The sequence below is a fragment of the Scyliorhinus canicula genome, chromosome 17, assembly GCF_902713615.1.
Source record: "Scyliorhinus canicula chromosome 17, sScyCan1.1, whole genome shotgun sequence".
NCBI classification, from domain to species: domain Eukaryota; kingdom Metazoa; phylum Chordata; class Chondrichthyes; order Carcharhiniformes; family Scyliorhinidae; genus Scyliorhinus; species Scyliorhinus canicula.
The window spans coordinates 110,691,946-110,713,979 of record NC_052162.1 but is presented as its reverse complement, the minus strand read 5'-3'; the positions used below and the strand labels follow the sequence as shown (position 1 = coordinate 110,713,979).

At 52.4% G+C, this 22,034-nt stretch overlaps 1 protein-coding gene across 1 annotated transcript in view; it reads left to right on the top strand.

The window, feature by feature from the left end:
- LOC119951517 (polyunsaturated fatty acid 5-lipoxygenase-like) overlaps nt 1–22,034 on the top strand; it is a 90,667-nt gene that overhangs the window by 26,052 nt on the left and 42,581 nt on the right. Inside the window, exons 3-5 of the mRNA XM_038774720.1 lie at nt 4,604–4,799; nt 6,030–6,111; nt 14,288–14,410. Of these exons, the coding sequence (XP_038630648.1) occupies nt 4,604–4,799; nt 6,030–6,111; nt 14,288–14,410 (401 nt within the window). The remainder of the gene's footprint in view (nt 1–4,603; nt 4,800–6,029; nt 6,112–14,287; nt 14,411–22,034) is intronic.

Below are 22,034 nucleotides of genomic sequence, written 5' to 3'. Positions count from 1 at the left end.
CTCCTCCTCTGCAGTACCTTTTTGGAAATCCTAGGGTTTTTCCCCATCACACAAAAGCCATGATCAGTTTTTCTATGAGTTGAAGAAGGCCTTGGGGATGTAGATCGGTAGGGTTCTGAATAGGAAAGGGAACCAGGGCAGTACGTTCATCATGATCGTCTGCACTCTTCCCGCCAAGGAGAATGGGAGTGTGTCCCACCTCTGCACGTCCTTTTTTACTTCCTCTACCAGACTGGTCAGGTTCCATTTGTGAATCTGTGTCCAATCATGGGTGATGTGGATCCCCAGGTAGCAAAACCTGTGTCCAGCTTGTTTAAATGCCAGCCACTTCAGCTCTGCCCCTCCCCCTTGCATGTCCACTGGGAATATCTCACATTTGCCCAGATTGAGTTTATAGCCCGAGAAAATTCCAAACTCTTTCAGGAACGCCATGCTTCCCTCCACGTGTGGGTCCGAGATGTACAGGAACAGGTCATCCACACAGAGTAAGACTCTGTGCTCTCTGAGTCCTCTCTGATTCCTTTTCCAGTTCTTCGTGGCTAGTGGTTCAAATGCCAAGGCAAACAGCAAAGGGGACAACGGTTATCCCTGCCTTGTGTCTCTGTGCAGCTGGAAATATTTAGAGCTGGTGGTATTTATCCGTACGCTCACCTTGGTAACGCTGTACAGGTGTTTCACCCAGGAGGTGAACCCTGCTCTCAGTCTGACTACTTCAGTAACTCTGTGAGGCACCATCATTCAACTCTGTTGAAGGCCTTTTCCGTGTCCAGGGAGACGATCACCTCTGGTGTTCTCTCCCCGGGTGGGGTCATTATCACGTTCAGCAGGCGCCTGATGTTTGATGTTAGCTGTTTGCCCTTGACAAAGCCCGTTTGGTCTTTTGCTACCACCTGGAACGCAGTCTTCCAGTCTCACGACAAAGATTTTGGCCAGTATTTTCACGTCCACGTTTAGCAGTGAAATGGGTCTGCAGGGCCTGCACTCTGTTGGGTCTTTGTCTTTCTTGGGATCAGTAAGATTGAGGTTTGTGCTAACGTCGGCAGCAGGGTGCCCCTTGCCAGAAAGTCTGTGAACATCGTCCGCATGTGCGGGGCCAGTGCCGTCCCAAATGTTTCGTTGAAGTCTGCTGGGAATCCATCCCGTCCTGCTGCCTCTCTGCATGAATGAAGTTAATACTCTCCATGACTTCTCCCAGCTCTAGTGGGGCTTCCAGCCTCCGTTTACGATCTTAACTCCTGGCTCTCATCCCGTAGCAGGAATAGTAGGTCTGTCCCACCCAGCCCTTCCTTATCCGCAGTCGGTCCTTCTCACTCAGGTGCATCTCTTGGATGAAGACTATGTTGGCTTTTGTACTTTTCAGGTGGGCGAAGACTCTGGAACTTTTCACTGGGCCATTCAGGTGATAATCAGGTGATAATCCTGTTGGGTTTTCTTTTGTCTCCCCTCTCCTGTGGGATTAATCATACTTACCTGGTGAACGTGCCCCTGTACACTGGGGTTGCCCTTTGTTAGAGGGAATTCCAAAATTACCTCAGTCACCATTCTCACCATGAGGTCAGGCGCCTGCGCACTGGGGAATCCTTTTGTCCAGTGGCCAGCCAACATGGCCGCCAATTGAATGTGCGCCATGTGGATGTGCCCCGGTCCTCCGGGGTTTCCCTTTGTTTAGGAACCCTCCAAAGTGGTTGCTTGTGGTGCCTTTGTGTTCCAAGTCACCATGTGTGGCCTATTGCAGCCAGTCTAATGCCCTTGCAGCACGGTAGCATAAGTGGCTAGCACTGTGGCTTCATAGCGCCAGGGTCCCAGGTTCGATTCCCCGCTGGGTCAGTGTCTGTGTGGAGCCTGCGTGGGTTTACTCCGGGTGCTCCGGTTTCCTCCCACAGTCCAAAGACGTGCAGGTTAGGTGGATTGGCCATGATAAATTTCCCTTAGTGACCAAAAAGGTTAGTGAGGGGTTATTGGGTTACGGGGATAGAGTGGAAGTAAGGGCTTAAGTGGGTAGGTGCAGACTCAATGGGCCGAATGGCCTCCTTCTGCACTCTATGTTCTTACAATCTTTACTCCTATGTTTCCCCTATGGTACCGTTGTGCCTAAACCACAGTGTATGTTTAACCCGTATACAATGGACAAATGACCTCAAGTTGTTCGGTACAACAATATACTTTTCTTCACAAACACACAATTGTTAACTTTAATCAATCACCCACACATGCAAGTTGAACTCTAAGCTAATGCACACAAAAAAGACCTTCGGCGGAATTTTCCGACCCCCTGGAGGTCAGAGAATCGCCCAGGGCCGGAGTCAATCCCGCCGCAGCCGTGTTCCGAATTCTCCGCTCCCCCCCCCCCCCCCCGAGATTCGGCGGGGGCGGGAATTGCGCTGTGCCGGTCCCCACGTGGCGATTCTCCAGCCCGCGATGGGCTGAAGTCCCGCCGCTGACAGGCCTTTTCCGGCGGCGTGGTTTAAACCACCTCTGGTACCGGCGGGATTGGCGGCGCGGGCGGGCTCCAGGGTCCTGGGGGGGGGGGGGGGGGGGGGGGGGGCGCAGGGCGATCTGACCCCGGGGGGTGCCCCCACGGTGGCCTGGCCCACGATCAGGGCCCACCGATCGGTGGGTGGGCCTGCGCTGTGGCGGCACTCTTTTCTTCTGGCCCGCCATGGACTTCACCAGGTGCCCTTTGCTAGGTGCTCTCTCCCTTGTGGGAGATGCGTCACGGTCCCTCTCCCGCTCATTCTTCCCGGTGCTAATTTTCCCGCCAGTGTGGTGGCCCCCCCCCCCCCCTCTCGGGATCTGTTATATATCCACCCGTCACCAGCTATTATACTCCCTCCCTGCTGTTCTCCTCACCCTTTCCTGTGCTGTGCTGCCCTCACTCTTTCCTTCCTCTGCTGCAACTCCCGTCCTCAGAATGAGGCAATGCACTCCGGCATAAAATGTCCTTCGAGATGGTTACTTAAGTTAACAAATAAAGTCTCTTCTGGTGTACTTTTCACTGCTCTATCTGCTGCCGTATCTCCAGGACAAATTTGTCTGCGCCCATCGGGGCTATGAAGAAGTGCTCCCTGCCCTGGAATGTGACCCAGAAGTTTGGCTGGGTACAGCATCCCAAATTTTAAGCCACTTTTATACAGGATGCTTTCGCCCTGTTGAACTCTGCCCGGTGCTTGTCCAGGTCAGCCCCAATGTCCTGGTCTATCCTGATCTGGTGATCTTCCCAGTTGCAGCTTTTTGTTTGTCTTGCCCAGCGCAGGATTCTTTCCCGGTCTTGATACCGGTGCATTTCAGTGATTATCGATCTCAGTTGTTCCCCAGCCTTGAATTTTGGACAAAGCGACAAGAGGGCTCTGTCTTTTTCTGGTCGGTTGGGGAAGCTATCCCTTCCCACCAGATTGCCCAGCATTTAGACCACATAGACTGTGAGGTCCCTCTCTTTGATGCCCTCCGGCAGGCCCACAATCATCAGCGCCTTGATCGGGTTTCCTGATCTTCTATCTTTCCCCTCAGATCCCCAGCCAACCTTGTTATTTTCTTTTCCAGGGCGGCGATCCGGTCGCTGTGGTCTGTTGAGGCCTTTTCTAGCTCCTTTCTAGTGTTCCCCTGGGCTTCCAACTGCCTCGCCACCAGCATGGTCGCCACAGCTTCTGCGACTGCCACCCTGACCACCACCTGAAAAAGGTCTTCGTCTCCTCCCTATGTTCCCGTGCCAGAAACATCCTCCATCCGCCCTCTGGTGAGAGAGGACTCCGTGTGCGGCGGGTCGGTCCTTCTTGCTCTGGCGTGGCCCGTGTTTCAACGCCTCGTGTGTCTGCTGGCTCAGCCACTCAGCGGGGCTGGTTTAGCACAGGGCTAAATCGCTGGCTTTGAAAGCAGACCAATGCTACCGTGCTGCCCGTGCGGGAATACCTTTTTCCCTGTATTAGCGGGCTAATTTGCGTAGAAGAGCCTATTTTCAGGTTCATGGGAGGAGACTACTCAGAGACTATGCAGCACGGTAGCATTGTGGATAGCACAATCGCTTCACAGCTCCAGGTCCCAGGTTCGATTCCGGCTTGGGTCACTGTCTGTGCGGAGTCTGCACATCCTTCCAGTGTGTGCGTGGGTTTCCTCCGGGTGCTCCGGTTTCCTCCCACAGTCCAAAGATGTGCAGGTTAGGTGGATTGGCCATGATAAATTGCCCCTAGTGTCCAAAATTGCCCTTACTGTTGGGTGGGGTTACTGGGTTATGGGGATAGGGTGGAGTTGTTGACCTTGGGTAGGGTGCTCTTTCCAAGAGCCGGTGCAGACTCGATGGGTTGAATGGCCTCCTTCTGCACTGTAAATTCTATGATAACATCCCCTCCACCGGAAGTCTTCGTTTTCCGATTCTAAAGCAATGTTTTGCCCGCATCGCCATTTGCACTCATGACTAAGGCAGATAAAAAATGCCTCCAGTGTGTTTCTGTATGGATTCAGATCCTTATGGACCAGCTAACAAATAGCAGAAATGGCTGAAGGTTCTAAAAAAAATGTCCGCCTCCTCTTCCTCCTGATTCAGTGTTTTGACCAGTTGAGTCAATTCCAATTCTTTCCTCACTATGACTGTCAAACCTTTTCTTCCCAGGTCAAGCAGTATGACGTTTCCAGTGACCAAGACCTTGGGAATATTAGGTTTGTGAAGCTGGAGGTGACAAAATTCCTGGTGGAGGATTATTGGCTCTGCCTCTCGGTGCTGGTGGAGACCCCATTGGGAGAGACTCTTCGCTTCCCCTGCTACAAGTGGCTCAGCACTTGCACCATACTGCTCCGGGAAGGAACAGGTGAGGTGCTGGTTATTCCGGGGAATGGCATAAATAATGGAGGCAAAGGATGTAAGTGCTCCAGTCCTCTCTCTTGTCTCTTCCAACAGAGCAATAGAGACAGGTAGAGTAGGTCGCTAATGAAGGATAAATGGTGTGACGTGTTCCCAGAGAGAAGTTAACATTGGGATTGTGGTAGGAATAAGGGATGGAGTGAGAGGCTGGGATTCAGGGATATGCACAGCAGGTGGGATTGAGGGATGAGGGGAGAAGGTGGGAATGATGGATATGGATTGTAGGTGGGATTGAGGGATGCAGGGAGAAAGGGATTGGGGGACATGGGGAAAGGTGGGATTGAGAGAAATGGGGAGAATATAGAATTGAGGGATATGTGTAGAAATGGGATTGAGGGAAATGGGGAAAAGGTGTGTGTGGGATATGGGGAGAAGGAGGGATTCAGAGAAACGGGGAAAAGGTGGGACTCGGGGTGCAACGGTAGAATTGAGGGAGATGGCGAGATTAAGGAATTTTATATGAAGGGAGAATTGAGGGATATGGAGAGAAGGTGGGATTGAGGGATATTGTCTGATAATGGGATTGAGGGATTTTATCTGAAAATGGGGTTGAGGGATATTGGCTGGAATTCTCTGGTTGTTGTGATTCAATTTGCAGCGGCGACAGGTGATCACAATGGGAAATCCCATTGACAATCGGCGGGAAGGTAGAATCCCGCTGCCAGAAAACGGCATGCGGCCGAGAAACACGTGGCCGGCAGGCCGGAGAATCCCGCCCATTGCCTGAAAATGGGGATTGCGTGATGATGTCTGAAGGTTGGGGAAGCTGTCGGGACAGAAGGTCTAATTAATGTTACAGTAAGAAGTCTCACAACACCAGGTTAAAGTCCAACAGATTTGTTTCAAACACGAGCTTTCGGAGCACTGCTCCTTCCTCAGGTGAAGAGCAGTGCTCCGAAAGCTAGTGTTTGAAACAAACCTGTTGGACTTTAACCTGGTGTTGTAAGGCTTCTTACTGTGTTCACCCCAGTCCGACGCCGGCATCGCCACATCATAATTAATGTTAAGCAAATGAGGAATCCTTTCAGCGGTGGTGCTGGGAAATGGGTTCTACTGAGGCTTGTTAATATGTACTGGGGGTCACCCCTCCCCCCCCCCTCCCCCCAACTCCAAACATCCTCAGTTCGATTCCCACCACTGACCCTTGCCTTATTTAACACTGGTATGTTCCTTACAGCGAAGAGGTTGTGTGACGACAAGTTGGCTGTATTTCTGACCCATCGCCGGGCTGAATTGGAGGAGAAACTAAAAGTCATCAGGTAATCGCCAGATACCATGGCTTTATTTACAGTGGGGGTGGGTGGGTGCAGGTGGTGGAGGGGGGGGTTGTGGGGCAAGAGAGTGGCATGTGGGAGTATAGGTGGGGTGGATTGTTCTTTTGACAAAGCTAACGTTCCAGAAATATTCAGGGCAATTGCGTCCGTTTCAACCAGATCTTTGAACCGTGGAACCATTTCCCCAGACGAATTTAACATTCACATGTTGGTTGGACAGAGTTTTATTGGACTTGTTCCCGGGGATCGCGAGACTGTCCTCTGAAGAAAGTTTTACAGAAACGGGACTTGCGTACTCTTAGATGTTCAAAGAATGAGAGGTGGTATCATGGAGCATAATGTGGGAAAACATGAAGTTGTCCATTTTGGAAGGGAGAACAAAAGAACGGTATTATTGAAATGGAGAAAAACTGCAGAAAGCTGCAACACAAAGGGACTTGGGGGAACTTGTGCAGGAAACACAGAAAGCTAGCAGACAGGTGCAGCAGGTAATCAGGAAGCTAATGGAATGTTGGCCCTGATTAAAAGAGGGTTGGAGTATAAGAGTCGGGAAGTCTTGCTGCAGCTGGACAAGGTGCTGATGAGACCACATCTGGAGAATTGTGAGCAGTTTGGTCCTCTTATTTGAGGAAAGTTATTGGGGTGCCTTCTTCATTGCCCAACACCAGCATCAGCATTCCTGATGGGAGTGGAAAATGGTGCATGGGACTAAAAACCATATTGCCATTCCCTGCTGCCCCACTACAAGCATCAGCGATCTTCCCCGGAAATGGTAGTCCATCATTAATGTGCGATTAGTGGGCCTGACCCCCGATTTTTCACCCCCCCTCCCCATTATGCTCTGACCCCCACTCCGGGAAACCCATCGGACAGGCATTGGTTCAAGGTTGCACAAGTGAGGCCTGGGCATGGTGGGTTAAGGAGGTCAGAGCTTAATGGAGGTCCCCCCCCGCCAAAGTCAATAGAAGGTCCCCCTCCCCCCCACAATGCTATTCGTGCTCTCCCTCAGACCTCCCTCAGACCATCCCTGATCCCTTCAGATTCCCCCATAAGACCTCTCCTCAGACGTTTCCATGAGAGACCCCCATGAGAGACCCTCATATCATCGACCACTGCTGGAAGCTAAAGAGCAGTAAGGGTAAAAGCAGTGAGGAAACATTGCTTATCCACTTACCAGTCCCTTACACCTGCTTCCTCAGATGAAATTGTTTGAAAGTAGCAGGCGGTACAGTTGTCCCAGGCCGAATAGAAAGGGAAAACCATATGAAAAGGCTTGAAAGCCCCTGATATCCTTTGACCTGTGAGGCTTCTATTCACTTTCAAAGAGAAATAGCTGTATGAGTCTGTGATTAATAGCTTCCAGACAGTCGTGTCTGCATTGTTTATTTTACTTTTCCCTTCATGCTTGAATGCATTTCAAGTATCCTGTTTTGAAGCTAACCACAATGCTTATAAACACTCATGATTATGACAGCTCCTGACCACGCCAAAAGGAGTTAAGTGCTTTCACTTCCTCCTTTTCTCAGCAGAAAGTACTTAATTTCTTTTGAGCAGGCAGCCCGATAACGATACTCCATCGGAATCCGGTGGGATCCTGTCACGCATGAATTTTCATGGCCAGGGAACCAGAGTAGCACGCAGTCAACACTCCCAATGTCAGCAGAGATCAGTAGTGACTCTCCACTGGGGGAACTTAGGGCTGGATTCTCCGATTTTGAGACTATGTCCGGAGCATGTGTCTAGTCTTACGACCAAAAATTCGGCATCGTCCCTGGCGGGTGCGTGGCTGTGCATGCGAATGACGGTGATCTGTAGCGGTCGCATCGTACCACATGGTGCCAGCCGCATGCCAACCTGGCCTGCCAGATAGTGCCCCCCTGTAACCCCCCCCCCCTTTCCACCCCCGGACCACGCCCCACCAGTCCCCCCAGCCCCCGCCGAAGCCCCACTGGCCAGCGGAATGGCTTCCCCACCCCCCCCGCTCAAAAGAAATTAAGTACTTTCTGCTGAGAAAAGGAGGAAGTGAAAGCACTTAACTCCTTTTGAGGTGGTCAGGAGGTCCCTGAAAACTGTGAGCACACCTGTCCCATGCCGTCGGGGGGAGGGGGGGGGTGCTATTGAGTCGGATTATCAGCCATAATTTTTATTTTAACAGTCAATTTTATTGAGGTCTTTTTGGCATTGTAAACAGTGACAATATGCATTAGTGTGCAGATACCAATTACAAAAAACATAGTGCAAATAACTACCACTCTCGCAAATAGACCCGCCTATTCTTCCCCCCTACTCTACACTATTCTACCCCTCCCCCCCCCCCCCCCCCCCCCGCTGACGATTAGTTCCCCGCGAAGAAGTCGATGAATGGTTGCCACCTCCGGGCGAACCCCGATAGTGATCCCCGTAAGGCGAACTTGATTTTTACCAAACCGAGAAAGCTTGCCATGTCCGACAGCCATACTTCGGTCTTTGGGGGCTTTGAGTCCCTCCAGGCCAACAGTATTCGTCGCCGGGCTATCAGGGAAGCAAAGGCCACAACGTCGGCCTCTATCCCCTCCTGTACTCCCGGGTCTTCCGACACCCCAAAAATCGCCACCTCTGGACTCATCGCCACTCTTGTTTTCAGTACCCGGGATATGACGTCCGCAAATCCCTGCCAGTATCCCCTGAGTTTTGGATACGCCCAGAACATGTGGACATGGTTCGCTGGTCCTCCCCCACATCTAGCACACTTGTCCTCCAGCCCAAAGAATTTGCTCATCCGGCCACCGTCATGTGGGCCCGGTGAGCCACCTTGAACTGAATCAGACCGAGCCTGGCATATGTTGCGGTTGCATTTACCCTCCTCAGAGCGTCTGCCCATACGCCTCCCTCCAACTCCCCACCAAGCTCCTCCTCCCACTTAAGTTTCAGTTCCTCGGTCCCTGTGTCCTCCGCTCCCATAAGCTCCTTATAAATATCTGAGACTCTCCCCTCTCCTACCTCACCCCTGGAAATTACCCTGTCCTGGATACCCCTTGGTGGAAGGCGTGGAAAGGACGGGACCTGTCTACGTACAAAATCTCGCACCTGCAAGTACCGAAAGTCATTCTCCCTTGCCAGCCCGAACTTCTCCAGCGCCCTCATGTTCGCGAAGCTCCCTTCCAGGAACAAGTCGCCCATCCTTCCCACCCCAGCCCTCCGCCACGCTCGAAACCGGCCATCCATCTTCCCCGGGACAAATCGGTGGTTGTCACATATTGGGGACCAGACCGACGCTTCCACTTCCCCCGCATGCTTCCTCCATTGGCCCCAAATCCGCAAAGCCGCCACCACTACAGGGCTGGTGGAGTACCTGGCCGGTGGGAACGACAGGGGAGCCGTGACCAGGGCTGCCAAACTGGTGCCTCTGCACGAAGCAGCCTCCACCCGCTCCCAAACTGACCCCGTACCCACCATCCATTTCCTTATCATGGCTATGTTAGCCGCCCAGTAGTAGTTGCTGAGGTTCAGCAACTCCAGCCCCCCCTCGCTACGGTTCCGTTCCAGTATCCCCCTCTTTACCCGCGGGGACTTCCCCGCCCAAACAAATCCCAGGATGATTTTATTGATTCTTTTAAAGAAGGACCGCGGAATGAAAATAGGGAGACACTGAAAAATAAACAGGAATCTCGGGAGAATCGTCATCTTCACCGTCTGTACTCTCCTCGCTAGTGACAGCGGGAGTGCATCCCACCTCCGAAACTCGCTCCTCATTTGCTCCACCAGCCTGGACAAGTTCAACCTATGCATCTTACCCCAGTAGTGCACCACTTGTATCCCTAGATACCTAAAACTTTCCCCAACCAGCCTAAATGGTAGCTCCCTCAGCCTATTCTCCTCACCCCTCGCCTGCACCACAAACATCTCGCTTTTTGCCATGTTCAACTTGTAGCCCGAAAACCGGCCAAACTCCCCTAGGATTTCCATAATCCCGTCCATCCCTGCCGCTGGATCTGACACATACAAAAGCAGGTAATCCGCGTAGAGTGAGACCTTGTGTGCTATTCCCCCCCTGACCATTCCCTTCCATCCCCTTGCCGCTCTCAGAGCAATTGCCAGCGGTTCTATGGCCAACACAAACAGAGGAGGAGAGAGGGGGCATTCATGTCTTGTCCCGCGGTATAGTCTAACATACTCAGATGTCATCCTGTTTGTCCTTACACTAGCCTCTGAAGCCTGTTATAGCAGTTTAACCCAGTCCACAAAGCCCTCTCCAAACCCAAACCGTCCTAACACCTCCCATAAATAGTCCCACTCCACCCGGTCAAAAGCCTTTTCGGCATCCATTACCACCACTACCTCCACCTCTCTGCCCTCCGGGGGCATCATAATCACATTGAGTAGCCTTCTTAGATTGGCTACCAGCTGCCTGCCCTTAACAAACCCCGTTTGGTCCTCCACAATCACGTCCGGTACACAATCTTCGATTCTGGACGTCAGGATCTTGGCCAGCAGTTTAGCGTCTACATTAATAAGGAGATTGGCCTAAGGAACCACAGACCTCCGGATCCTTATCCCATTTTAATATCAGCGAGATGGTGGCTTGCGACATCGTTGGGAATAACACCCCATTGTCCCTCGCCTCATGAAACACCCTAACCAGCACAGGCCCCAGTATACCCGCATACCTTTTGTAGAACTCCACTGGATACTCATCCGGCCCCGGGGCTTTACCCGACTGCATGGCCTTCAGGCCCCCATTACTTCTTCAGCTCTAATCGGGGCCCCCAGCCCCTCTACCATCCCCCTGCCCACCTTTGGGAAGGTCAGCCCAACTAAGAAGCGCCTCATTCCCTCCGGCCCCGTGGAGGGTTCCGAGGTATACAGCTTACTGTAAAAGTCCCTGAATACCCTGTTCAGTCCTGCCGGGTCTTCCACCCGGTTCCCTGCCCCGCCCACTACCGTCCCTATCTCCCTGGCTGCCTCCCTCTTCCTAAGTTGCTGCGCAAGCATTCTGCTGGCTTTCTCCCCATACTCGTACACCGCGCCCCTGGCCTTTCTGAGTTGCTCTACAGCCTTCCTAGTGGATAGTGCTCCCAGCTCCACCTGCAATCTCCGTTGTTCCCTAAGTAGCTCTGCCCTCGGGGAGTCCGCATATTCCCTATCCGTCCGTGTCATCTCCTGCACCAGTCTGTCCATCTCTGCCCTATCCGTTCTGTCCCCATGGGCTCGGATTGTGATCAGTTCCCCTCTCACCACCGCCTTCAGCGCCTCCCAGAGCACCGCTGCTCAGACTTCCCCTGTATCGTTGACCTGCAGGTAGTCCTGCATGCATTTCCCCATTCTCTCACACACCCTCTCCTCTGCCAACAATCCCACCTCTAACCTCCATTGTGGGCGCTGATAACTTTCTTTCCAGACCAGAGGTCGACCCAATGTGGAGCACGGTCCGAAATAGTGATCTCCGAGTATTCTGTATCCCTCACCCCCTCCAAAAAGTCCTTACTCATAATAAAAAAGTCAATACGTGAATAAATCTTGTGAACATGTGAATAGAACGAGAACACCTTCCCCGTCGGCCGGCTGATTCTCCAGGGGTCTATCCCCCCCATTTGCTCCATGAACCCTCTCAGTTCTCTTGCCATTGCCGGGACCCTGCCCGTTCTGGAGCAAGACCGGTCCAAGTCGGAGTCGAGGACTGTATTAAAGTCCCCACCCATAATCAACTTGTGCGAATCCAAATCGGGGATTTTCCCCAGCAGCCTTTTGATGAAATCTACATCATCCCAGTTTGGAGCGTAAACATTCACTAGGACCACCCTCACCCCCTCAAGCTTGCCCCGGACCATGAGAAATCTACCACCCCCATCCGCAACTGCTGTCCTCCCCAAATTTAACCCATTTGTTAATCATGATCGCGACCCCTCTGGTCTTAGCGTCAAGCCCCGAATGGAAGACCTGGCTAACCCAGCCCGTCCATAATCTAATCTGGTCCGCCACTTTCAACTGTGTCTCCTGCAGTAACATTGCATCCGCCTTCAGAGCCCGTAAGTGCGCAAACACACATGTCCTCTTGACCGGCCCGTTTAATCCTCTAACATTCCAGGTGATTAGCCTGGTTGGAGGGCACCCTGCCCCCCCCCCCCCCCCCCCCCCCCCACGCCAATCAGCCACCCCCCTTCTTGGACCCACCCTTTGCCCATGTGCCGCGCCTCCCCTGGTCCGCCTCTTGGCAGCTCCCACCCCCGACCCCTTCCCTGCAACCTGGTTCAATTCCCTCCCTCGTCAGCAGATCATCTTCCCCCCCCCCCCCCAGCAACAACCCCTTGTAACCTAACCCCTGCCATATACTGGCTGTATACACACCCCCCACCTCGCTTCCATTGACTAGCTCAAAGCAGCTAGCCTGGTGGCTCTCAACTCCGGCGCCACTATGTCTCACAGCTATTATCCCCCCGCTCACCTCCCCTCGCCCATCAACACCACCTCCCCAGAACAGCCCTGTTCGAGCAATTGCTCTGGGACCGAGACAGAGGGAAAACAAACAAAGAACAAAGCAACATTCCCAGAAGAGAAAAAAAGCAAAGAGAACCCGAACAGCCCCCCAGCACCCTACAACTTAAACTTTAACTATCACTTTGGCTTTAACTTTAAAACTGTCAAACAGGCAAACACAAGAACACCCCCAATTTTAAATAAAAGAGCATGCCGAACGACATTGCTAACACGAAGGGCAATATGTGAACAACTGCAGACATCCCTTAGTATGCTCTAACTTGAGTCCATGGGTCCTCAGTTCGGCACCAGTCCATGCCCCTTAGCAAAGTCCATTGCTTCCTCCGGGTCGTCAAAATAATGTTGCTGTTCCCGGTATGTGACCCAAAGTCGCGCTGGGAAAATTAGCCCGAACTTGACCTTTTTAAACAGGATCTCTTTTATTTGTCTGTAGGCTGCCCTGCTCCTGGCTCAGATCCTGGCAGATGCGTAGGACACTGTTGTTCCATGAGCAGCTCCTCGTGCTCTTGGCCCACTGTAGAACCCGCTCCTTGTCCACGAACCTATGGAACCTGACCACCATTGCCCCCCCGGCTGCCTCGCCTGCACTCTGTGTGCCCTGTCCAGCTCCAACGGACGCGGGAACAAATCATCCCCCAGCAGCTTCTGCAGCATGTCTGCCACATATGCCGTGGCATCCACTCCCTCGGCCTCCTCCGGGAGCCCAATGATTCTCAGATTCTGCCGGCGAGACCTGTTTTCCAGGTCCTCCAGCTTGTCCATCAGCCTTGCTTGCTGCTCCTTCAACTTACTAATTTCCACGTCCGCTACAGTTTGGAAATCCGCCTGCTCTTCCACTGTCTTCTCCAGTGCCTGGACCTTCTTATCCTGAGCATCCAGCCTCTGGTCAAGTCTCTCCACCGCTTTCTGGAGCGGTTCCAAATTATCCCGTTTCAGTGCTGCGAAGCTCTCTTTCATGACCTGCAGCATGTTGTCCAGTGCTGTCTGGACCGTCCTTTCCGTGGTCCGGTCATCGGCCATCTTTCCTCCCACTTGAGCTTCCACACCACCTTTGTTCAGCCCCTTCTTCGCCTGTTTTCGCTCCCTTCTGCTCCTCAAGTCCATGCAACTCTGTATGGATTCAGATCTAGAGTGCTATTGCTTTTCACTCCAGCGCTCAAAAGTTCAAAAAAGTCGGGGAAAAAGGTCTTAAAGTCATGCCGGAGTGAGAGCCACCAAATGTGCGACTTACTCCCTCATAGCCGCCACCGGAAGTATCAGCTATGATTTTAATGAATGGCAGAGCAGGTTCAAAGGGCCAAATTACCTCCTCCTGCTCCTTTTTTCTATGTTTCTATCCCATTTTCCAGCGCTTGGCCCATACCCTTGTATGCTTTGGCATCGAAAGTGCACATCTAAATACTTCTTAAATGTTATGAGGGTCTCTGCCTCCACCACTCTTTCAGGCAGTGAGTCCCAGACTGCCACCAGCCTCTGGGTGAAAAAGTATTTTCACACATCCCTCTAAACCACCTGCTCCTTAGCTTAAATCTATGCCTCCTGGTTGTTGATCATTCCACCAAGGGGAAAATTTCTTCCTCTCCACTCTATCTTTGCCCCTCACAATTTTAGGTTGCAGATTTGTCTGGGAAACCTTCTCTGAAATGCTTCCATTTTTACCCTAATGTCGTCTCACTGTGTGCTCCAGGTGGAAGGTGTTTGCCCCCAATTTCCCGAGATGCATCGATGCAGACACGGAGGAAGAACTCCCCATGGACCTGAGGTTCAGCAATGAGAAATCGAAGGATTTCAGCAGCTCGCGAATTTTGGTGTAAGTGTGGCACATTCGAGGATCCTCAGGGGCAATTTGACAGGGTAGATGCTGAGAGAATGTTTTCCCTTGTGGGAAAGTCTGGGACCAGAGGGCATCATCTCAGAGTAAAGGGGTTGCCCATTTAAAAGAGAGAGGGAGAGAAAAGAGCTAACGTTTCGAGTCTGATGACTCTTTGTCAAAGCTAGACCGGACTTGAAACTTTACCTCTTTTCTCTCCCTACAGAAGTTGGCAGACCTGTTGAGATTTTCCAGCATTTTCTCTTCTGTTATTTATCCACTATAACCCTCAAACCACCGCCAAGAAAGCGCCTTCCCTTCTCCCCCCCTTCTCCCTCTCCCCCCACTGACATTTTAGGACATCTTGAAGAAGTCGATGAACAGCTTCCACGTCATCTCATCCACCCCTCTAATGGCGAACTTAATCTTTTCCAAGTGAAAGAATTCAGCTGTGTCCTGCACCCAAGTCCCAACTCCAGGCCATTCTGAATCCCGCCAACTCAGCAAGATCCTCCTCCGGGCTAGCAGGGAAGCAAATACCACCACATCGGCTTCTTTCCCCACCAGAGTATCAGACACTCTGAAAATTGCTACCCATGGGAACAGTGTTACCTCCACTCCCAAAACCCTGACAGTACATTGGTAACCCCCCTCCAGCTTCGGACAAGCCCAGAATATATGGGTATGGTTCACCGGGGACCCAGCACACTGCACGCAATGGTTGTCTACCCCCATCCTGTACCCTGGCCCGGGAAGGAAACTGCCAGCCACCGTTGTTCACCGTGCCTGATCGCACATGGCAAGGGCGGTCAGCGCCACCAGTAACACCATCCCAACCAGCCTGCAATGCATGACCTCCTCAGGGCAGCCAGGGTGATAGGCAGCACATTGCCCTGGCATCAACCCCCGTCCCACACACCCATAACCCTACCTCCCCCCAACCAGGATGGCGTCCGAACCTCCACCCGGCACCACATGTCGGCAGCCATACTGGCCGCCACGGCCGGGTGCCCTGGCCATTGAAGCAACCAGCTACCCATCCCCTGGGCTGCATGCATCGTACTGTCTGACACTGTGTGTTTCCCCAGGGGAAGGCTGCTCATAACCGCAGGGAGTGGGAGAAGACTGGAGGAGGACTGCCGGACCTCTGGCCCTTCACTGTGGCACAGCAGGGGGCCTTGGACATGGTCTTCAGGCCCAAGAAAAGGCAAGTCGCCGGGGTGGAGAGCGACCTGGGGTGAGGAAGTGAGACCTCGCTGATTTGTGGTTCCCCGTGACACGTGTCAATCCCACCTTTGGCCTCACACCACCCTCTCACCAATCCCACACCACCCTCACTCACATCACACTCACCCCCACACTACCCTCACACCACCCTCAACCACACCCACTACCCCCTGGCTGGCGGTCTAATTATGCATTCTCCTTATGTCTTGGAGGACTTGCTGGTGATGAGGTGGGCCCTTCTGGTGTCCCTTCCCCAGCCACAGCCGGAACCCCCCCCCCCCCCCCACCATGTGCCGAGCAGTGACGGGGACATCGTATGGAGGGGATCCATATACCTGAAACCCAGCACACCCCGGAGCTTGAGTCTGATGTTGACACCAGCATCCTGTCACAGCTGTCTCCAAGACCCTCCAGCATGCCAGAGACACTCACCTCGGTTGGGCACTTTGGCAAAGAGGCCACTTCGGCACCCTCTGGTGCACATCACACAAATTCTCTGGTACATCAGGTGTAGGTAGGAACTCTCGAGGGGTGGATGGTCAGATTGCGGGCCAACCCGAGGGACTAGCTGCCGTCCAGATGGGTTTTGGGCTTCTGGAACGGTCAGTACCAGCGATCATGGAGCTAGGGACTACATGAGGGGGTTGTCGGCAAGCATCCAGCACCTGCTGGCGCAACTGGAGGAGTCCAACCAACTGCAGGAGGTGGTGTCAGCCATGTGTGCCACCCAGGCCAACACTGCACAATCAGCATCCCTCGTGGAGGCCTTGGAGGCGAAGGTTTTGGTTTCAGATCAGCATGTCCAAGGCCTGGGGCAATCTGTGCAGGTGGTGGCTGAGGCCCAGCACAGGGCTGCTCTCTCACAGACAGCCATGTGCCAGAGCCACCTGGACATTGCAGCCACACTCCTGAGCGTGGCCCAGTCACTGCGAGACATGGCTGAGAGTGTGTGCAGCATTGCCAGTCGCTGGCCGACGTGGCACAGATGCAGAGGGAGATGGCGCAGTCACTGGCTGATGTGGCAAAGACCCAGAATGTGGTGGCACTGTCACAGTGTGATTTGGCGCAATCACAGGCTTCTCCGTTTTTTGGAGCGATGCAACTGGGCTTCAAGGTTTTGTGCCAATCTTCCCACAGCCGCCCGGATCGGATCCGTTACTCTGGCCAGATCCTCTGAGGTTTGAATCCTCTACTTTTTGAATTGGAGCATTAGAAAGTTGATCAGTTGGTCGGTTGACCACTGCGCCGGACGAGCCACTCCTGAGCCCGCCGTCATCGCGCCTTCAATCGCGCTTGTGAAGGCCTCCCGGTCTGCCTGCGGCTGCTTATTTTTAGCGATTATCTTGGGAGGGTGAGTACCGGACATACTGCACTACAGGAAAACTTTAATCCCTCAATGTTTGATGTGCGATCCTATCTCGTTCGGCCATCTGATCAGGTTTATTCGGTCGAACTGCACTATTTTGTGTGGGAGCCGCCAAGTATGCGACCGTTTAATGCATGGTCGCCACTGGAAGTCGACAGAATTTTAATCAGTGTGGGAATTAAGGGGATAAGGTGGGAAAGTGGAGTTGAGGATCATCACATCATTTATCAGATCAGATCTCATTGAATGATGGATCAGACTCGATGAAACAAACGGCCTACTTCTGCTCCTTGAACCTTATGGTTTATTGGCCTAATGGACACTGAACAAAATACAAGGTAACCTAGCAACCAGGCTGAGAAGGGACTGACTTGGACGAATTTGGTCATATTGGAATGGACTGGGACACAGTCAACCCCTCTGATCTGTTCTGCTGTTCGATGGGACCCTGCAGCCAAATGCCACGTCCTGAATTTTCCATCCATCGGGTGCGCGCACTTAGCGAGACATGAAATGCATCGGCCCCGTGGTGCAGTTTGAAAATGAAATGAAATGAAAATCGCTTATTGTCACGAGTAGGCTTCAATGAAGTTACTGTGAAAAGCCCCTAGTCGCCACATTCCGGCGCCTGTCCGGGGAGGCTGATACGGGAATCGAACCGTGCTGCTGGCCTGCTTGGTCTGCTTTAAAAGCCAGCGATTTAGCCTGGTGAGCTAAATCAGCCCCTAAGCCCCATCAGTTTGATGCTGGCCGGACAATTGATGGCCATCCAGTGTGAAACACACCCTGGAAAAGGCTGAGCGTGCTGGGGGAGGGCGGAAAGAGGGCGGGCGCTGAGAAAATGGGGGTGCAGGCAAGAGTCAGAAGCATGGCCAGGCCTATCCAACAACCCAGGCCTATCCAACCTCTCTTCATAACTTAAATGTTCCATCCCAGGAAATATCCTGGTGAATCACCTCTGCACCCCTTCAAGTGCAATCAAATCCTTCCGATAAAGTGGCGACCAGACTTGCACACAGTTTTCCAGCTGTTCTCTCACCACAGTCTATACAAATTTGTGAAAAACTCCACACGACCTCCCTGCTTTTGTAATCTGCGCCTTGATCCTTGATTGGTAAAGACAAGTGTCCCTTGGGCCTTTTTCACCACTCTATTAACCTGTCCTCCCACCTTCAGAGATCTAAGGACAAACATGCCAAGGTCCCTTTGTTCCTTGTAACTTCCCAGTGTCATGCTGTTCCTTGAATACTTCCATTTCAAATGACTACTTCCAAAGTATCAAAGACACTTTTTAGGGTTAAATTCCATCTTATTTGACCATCCCGCCTACATGTTCCTGTAACCCAAGACACTCAACCTCACTGTTAACCACCCGGCCTATCTTTGTGTCATCCGAAAACTTACTGATCCTACCCCAACATAGTCATCTATGTTGTTTATCAGTTGATGACGCCGTGGTCATCCGATGGACACCCAGCTGTTTTGAATGTGGATCCATGATAATTCAATACATTGCTCCTTGAAAAGGCCTTGCACAATTTACGTGGAGGTGGGACGATGGTTGGGCTGGCCACTCCCATGGGTGGAGTGGATCTGCAGTGGGGATCTTCTGGTGCTCCTGGCACTGCACGCATTGTTTGGCTAAAGTCTCAATATTCATGCGTAGCTCCGGGCAAACACCTTCATTTTAGAGATTCCCGGGTGTCCGCTGTGGAGGTCTTGCAGGGTTGCTCCTGGTCACGCTCGGGGACCACCACCTGGGAGCCCCACAGCAGGATGCCTTCCACCACACTGAGTTCGGCCACCTTCATGGTGAAGGCACGCAGATCCTCCGGCAGGGCATGAAGCTGGACACCATACAGCACTATGCGGTGTATGGCATCCATTCGGTGCGCCAAAACAGCCCCGATGTCATAGGGTGATGCATTGCAGGTTAACAATAAAGGCTTAGAGGATGGATCAAAATAAATTAGCAGATGCGAAGGTGAAAGCCGCTGTTTCAATTCGTCGAAAGCCATCCGTCGTGGCATGTCTCAAAATCATCGTTTCCCTCCTTTGATAACAGGTGCAACGGAACCAACTTTGGGATGAATTTTCCACAATAGTTTATGAGGCCCAAAAAGGAGCGGAGTTCCGTAGGGTCCTTTGGCATGGGGGGCCTGCCGGATTGCTCGTACCTTGTTGTCCACTGGGTGCAAACCATTCCTGTCCCCCCTGTAACTTAAATAGACCACTTCTTTCACGTGGAATACACACTGCTCGTGCCGTAGGCAGACCACGACTGTCTGGAAACAAGGTAATATGTCCTCTGGGTTCTCCATGTGTTCCCGTTTGGATGAACCCGTCATCCAGGTAAACCTGCGGCAACCCGGTAGCATTGTGGATAGCACAATTGCTTCACAGCTCCAGGGTCCCAGGTTCGATTCTCGGCTTGGGTCACTGTCAGTGTGGAGTCTGCACATTCTCCCTGTATGTGCATGGGTTTCCTCTGGGTGCTCCGGTTTCCTCCCACAGTCCAAAAATGTGCAGGTTAGGTGGATTGACCATGCTAAATTGCGCTTAGTGTCCAAAATTGCCCTTGGTGTTGGGTGGGGTTATGGGGATAGGGTGGAGGTGTGAACCTTGGGTGGGGAGCTCTATCCAAGAGCTGGTGCAGCCTCGATGGGCCGAATGGCCTCCTTCTGCACTGTAAATTCAATGAACCTAATTCTATGAACCCTCGGAGATTATTAGCCATTACTAGCTGAAATATGGCACATGCTGAGGAAACTTCAAAAGGAAACCTAGTGTACTCGTACCATCCCCTGTGTGTGTTGATGGTCACGTATTTCTTTGAAGTTGGATCCAAAACAAATTGTAGATACACGTGGCTCATTTCGAGCTTGGTGAAGGGATGCCCTCCGCTGAGCCGAGCGTACAGATCCTCAATCCTGGGCACTGGGTAGCAGGCTAAACGGGATGCTTGATTAATCGTCATCTTATAATCTCCGCAGAGATGGACAAAGCAGTCAGGCTTCATCATTGGCACAACTGTCGCAGCCCAATCTGCAAATTACAACGGGCAGACGATCCCGAACTGCTCCAAGCAGTCTAATTCTGTATGCACCTCTGCCTTCAGCGCATAGGGACAGGAATGGCCGGAAAATACTGTGACTGGACCTTGGGGCGCACTGAAATCTTGGCTGAGGCTCCTTGGATAGTTCTGGGTCCTTCTCGAAAAAAAACTCGGAAAATGCGCCAATACCATGTCTGGCCCGTTGAGGAACGTGGGGTACACTTGATGCCAATCCAAAAAAGATCTTTCAGTCGATCCTGCCCGAGATAACTGGCTCCCGAACTATTCATTACCACCAATGGTAGATTTGCTGATTGTGGCCCATATTCCACGGGGACCTCCGAGGTGCCCGCGATCACCAAAGGCTCTCCCATGTAAGTTGTCAGCAGTGCGCCAGTGTCCCGCAATGCTCGGATGCCCGAGTGGATTCATTTGTAAGCGTGGCAGCTGATTACTGAGACCACGGCCCCGGTATCGAGCTCCATCTGTACAGAGAAACTATTGATCCAGACCATCACCTGAATGGGCGCTACCCGTGGTGCCGCGATAGAGTACAGGTGGTGGACCCCCTCCACCTAGTCTTGAGTTGCTAGATGTGCTTAAAGTCTATCCCATTTAGCATGGTGGTAGTGCTACACAATACAATGGAAAATATCCTCAATGTGAAGATGGGCTTTGTCTCCACAGGGACTGTGCGGTGCTCACTTCTGCAGCAGGCAGTTTGGTGGGGATGAGGTCAAGTATGTTTTTCCCACTTGTTGGCTCCCTCACCACCTGCTGCAGTCCCAGTTGAGCAGCCACGTCCTTTAGGATGTGGCCAGCTTGGTACTACCGAGCCACACTTGGTGATGGACATAGAAGTCCCCTACCCAGAGCATATTCTGCGCCCTTGCCACCGTCAGTGTTTCCTCCAAGTGGTGCTCAACATGGAGGAGTACTGATTCATTAGCTGATGCTGGTCGGTACGTGGTAATCAGCAAGAGGTGTCCTTGCCCATGTTTAACCTGAAGCCATTAGACTTCATTGAGACCAGAGTCGATGTTGAGGGCTCCCAGGGCAATACCCTCCGGACTGTATCCCACTATGCCACCACCTCTGCTGGGCCTGTCCTGCCGGTGAGACAGGACTTACCCAGGAATGGTGATAGTGGTGTCTGGGACATTGTCTGTAAGGTATGATTCTGTGAGGATGTCTAATAATAATAATCTTTACTAGTGTCACAAGTAGGGTCACATTAACACTGCAATGAAGTTATGTCCAATTCACCTAACAGCACATAGAACATAGAACAGTACAGCACAGAACAGGCCCTTCGGCCCTCAATGTTGTGCCGAGCCATGATCACCCTACTCAAACCCACGTATCCACCCTATACCCGTAACCCAACAACCCCCCCCTTAACCTTACTTTTATTAGGACACAACGGGCAATTTAGCACGGCCAATCCACCTAACCCGCACATCTTTGGACTGTGGGAGGAAACCGGAGCACCCGGAGGAAACCCATGCACACAGGGGGAGGACGTGCAGACTCCACACAGACAGTGACCCAGCCAGGAATCGAACCTGGGACCCTGGAGCTGTGAAGCAGTTATGCTAACCACCATGCTACCCTGCTGCCCCTGCTACCCTGCTGCAGGACCTGTGGGAGGAAACTGGAGCATCCGGGGGAAACCCGCGTGGACACGGTGAGAACGTGCAGACTCCACACAGACAGTGACCCAAGCGGGAAACGAACCCAGGTCCCTGGTACTGTGAAGCAACAGTGCTAACTACTGCGCTACCGTGCCGCCCATTTGTCAGGCTGTTGCTTGACTAGTCTGTGAGACAGCTCTCCCAACTTCGGCACAAGCCTCAGATGTTAGTAAGGAGAACTTTGCAGGGACGACACGGCTGGGTTTGTCGTTGTCATTTCTAGTGCCTGGGTTGATGCCATGTGGTCCGTTTGGTTGCATTCCTCTTTCGTGTTTTTGTATC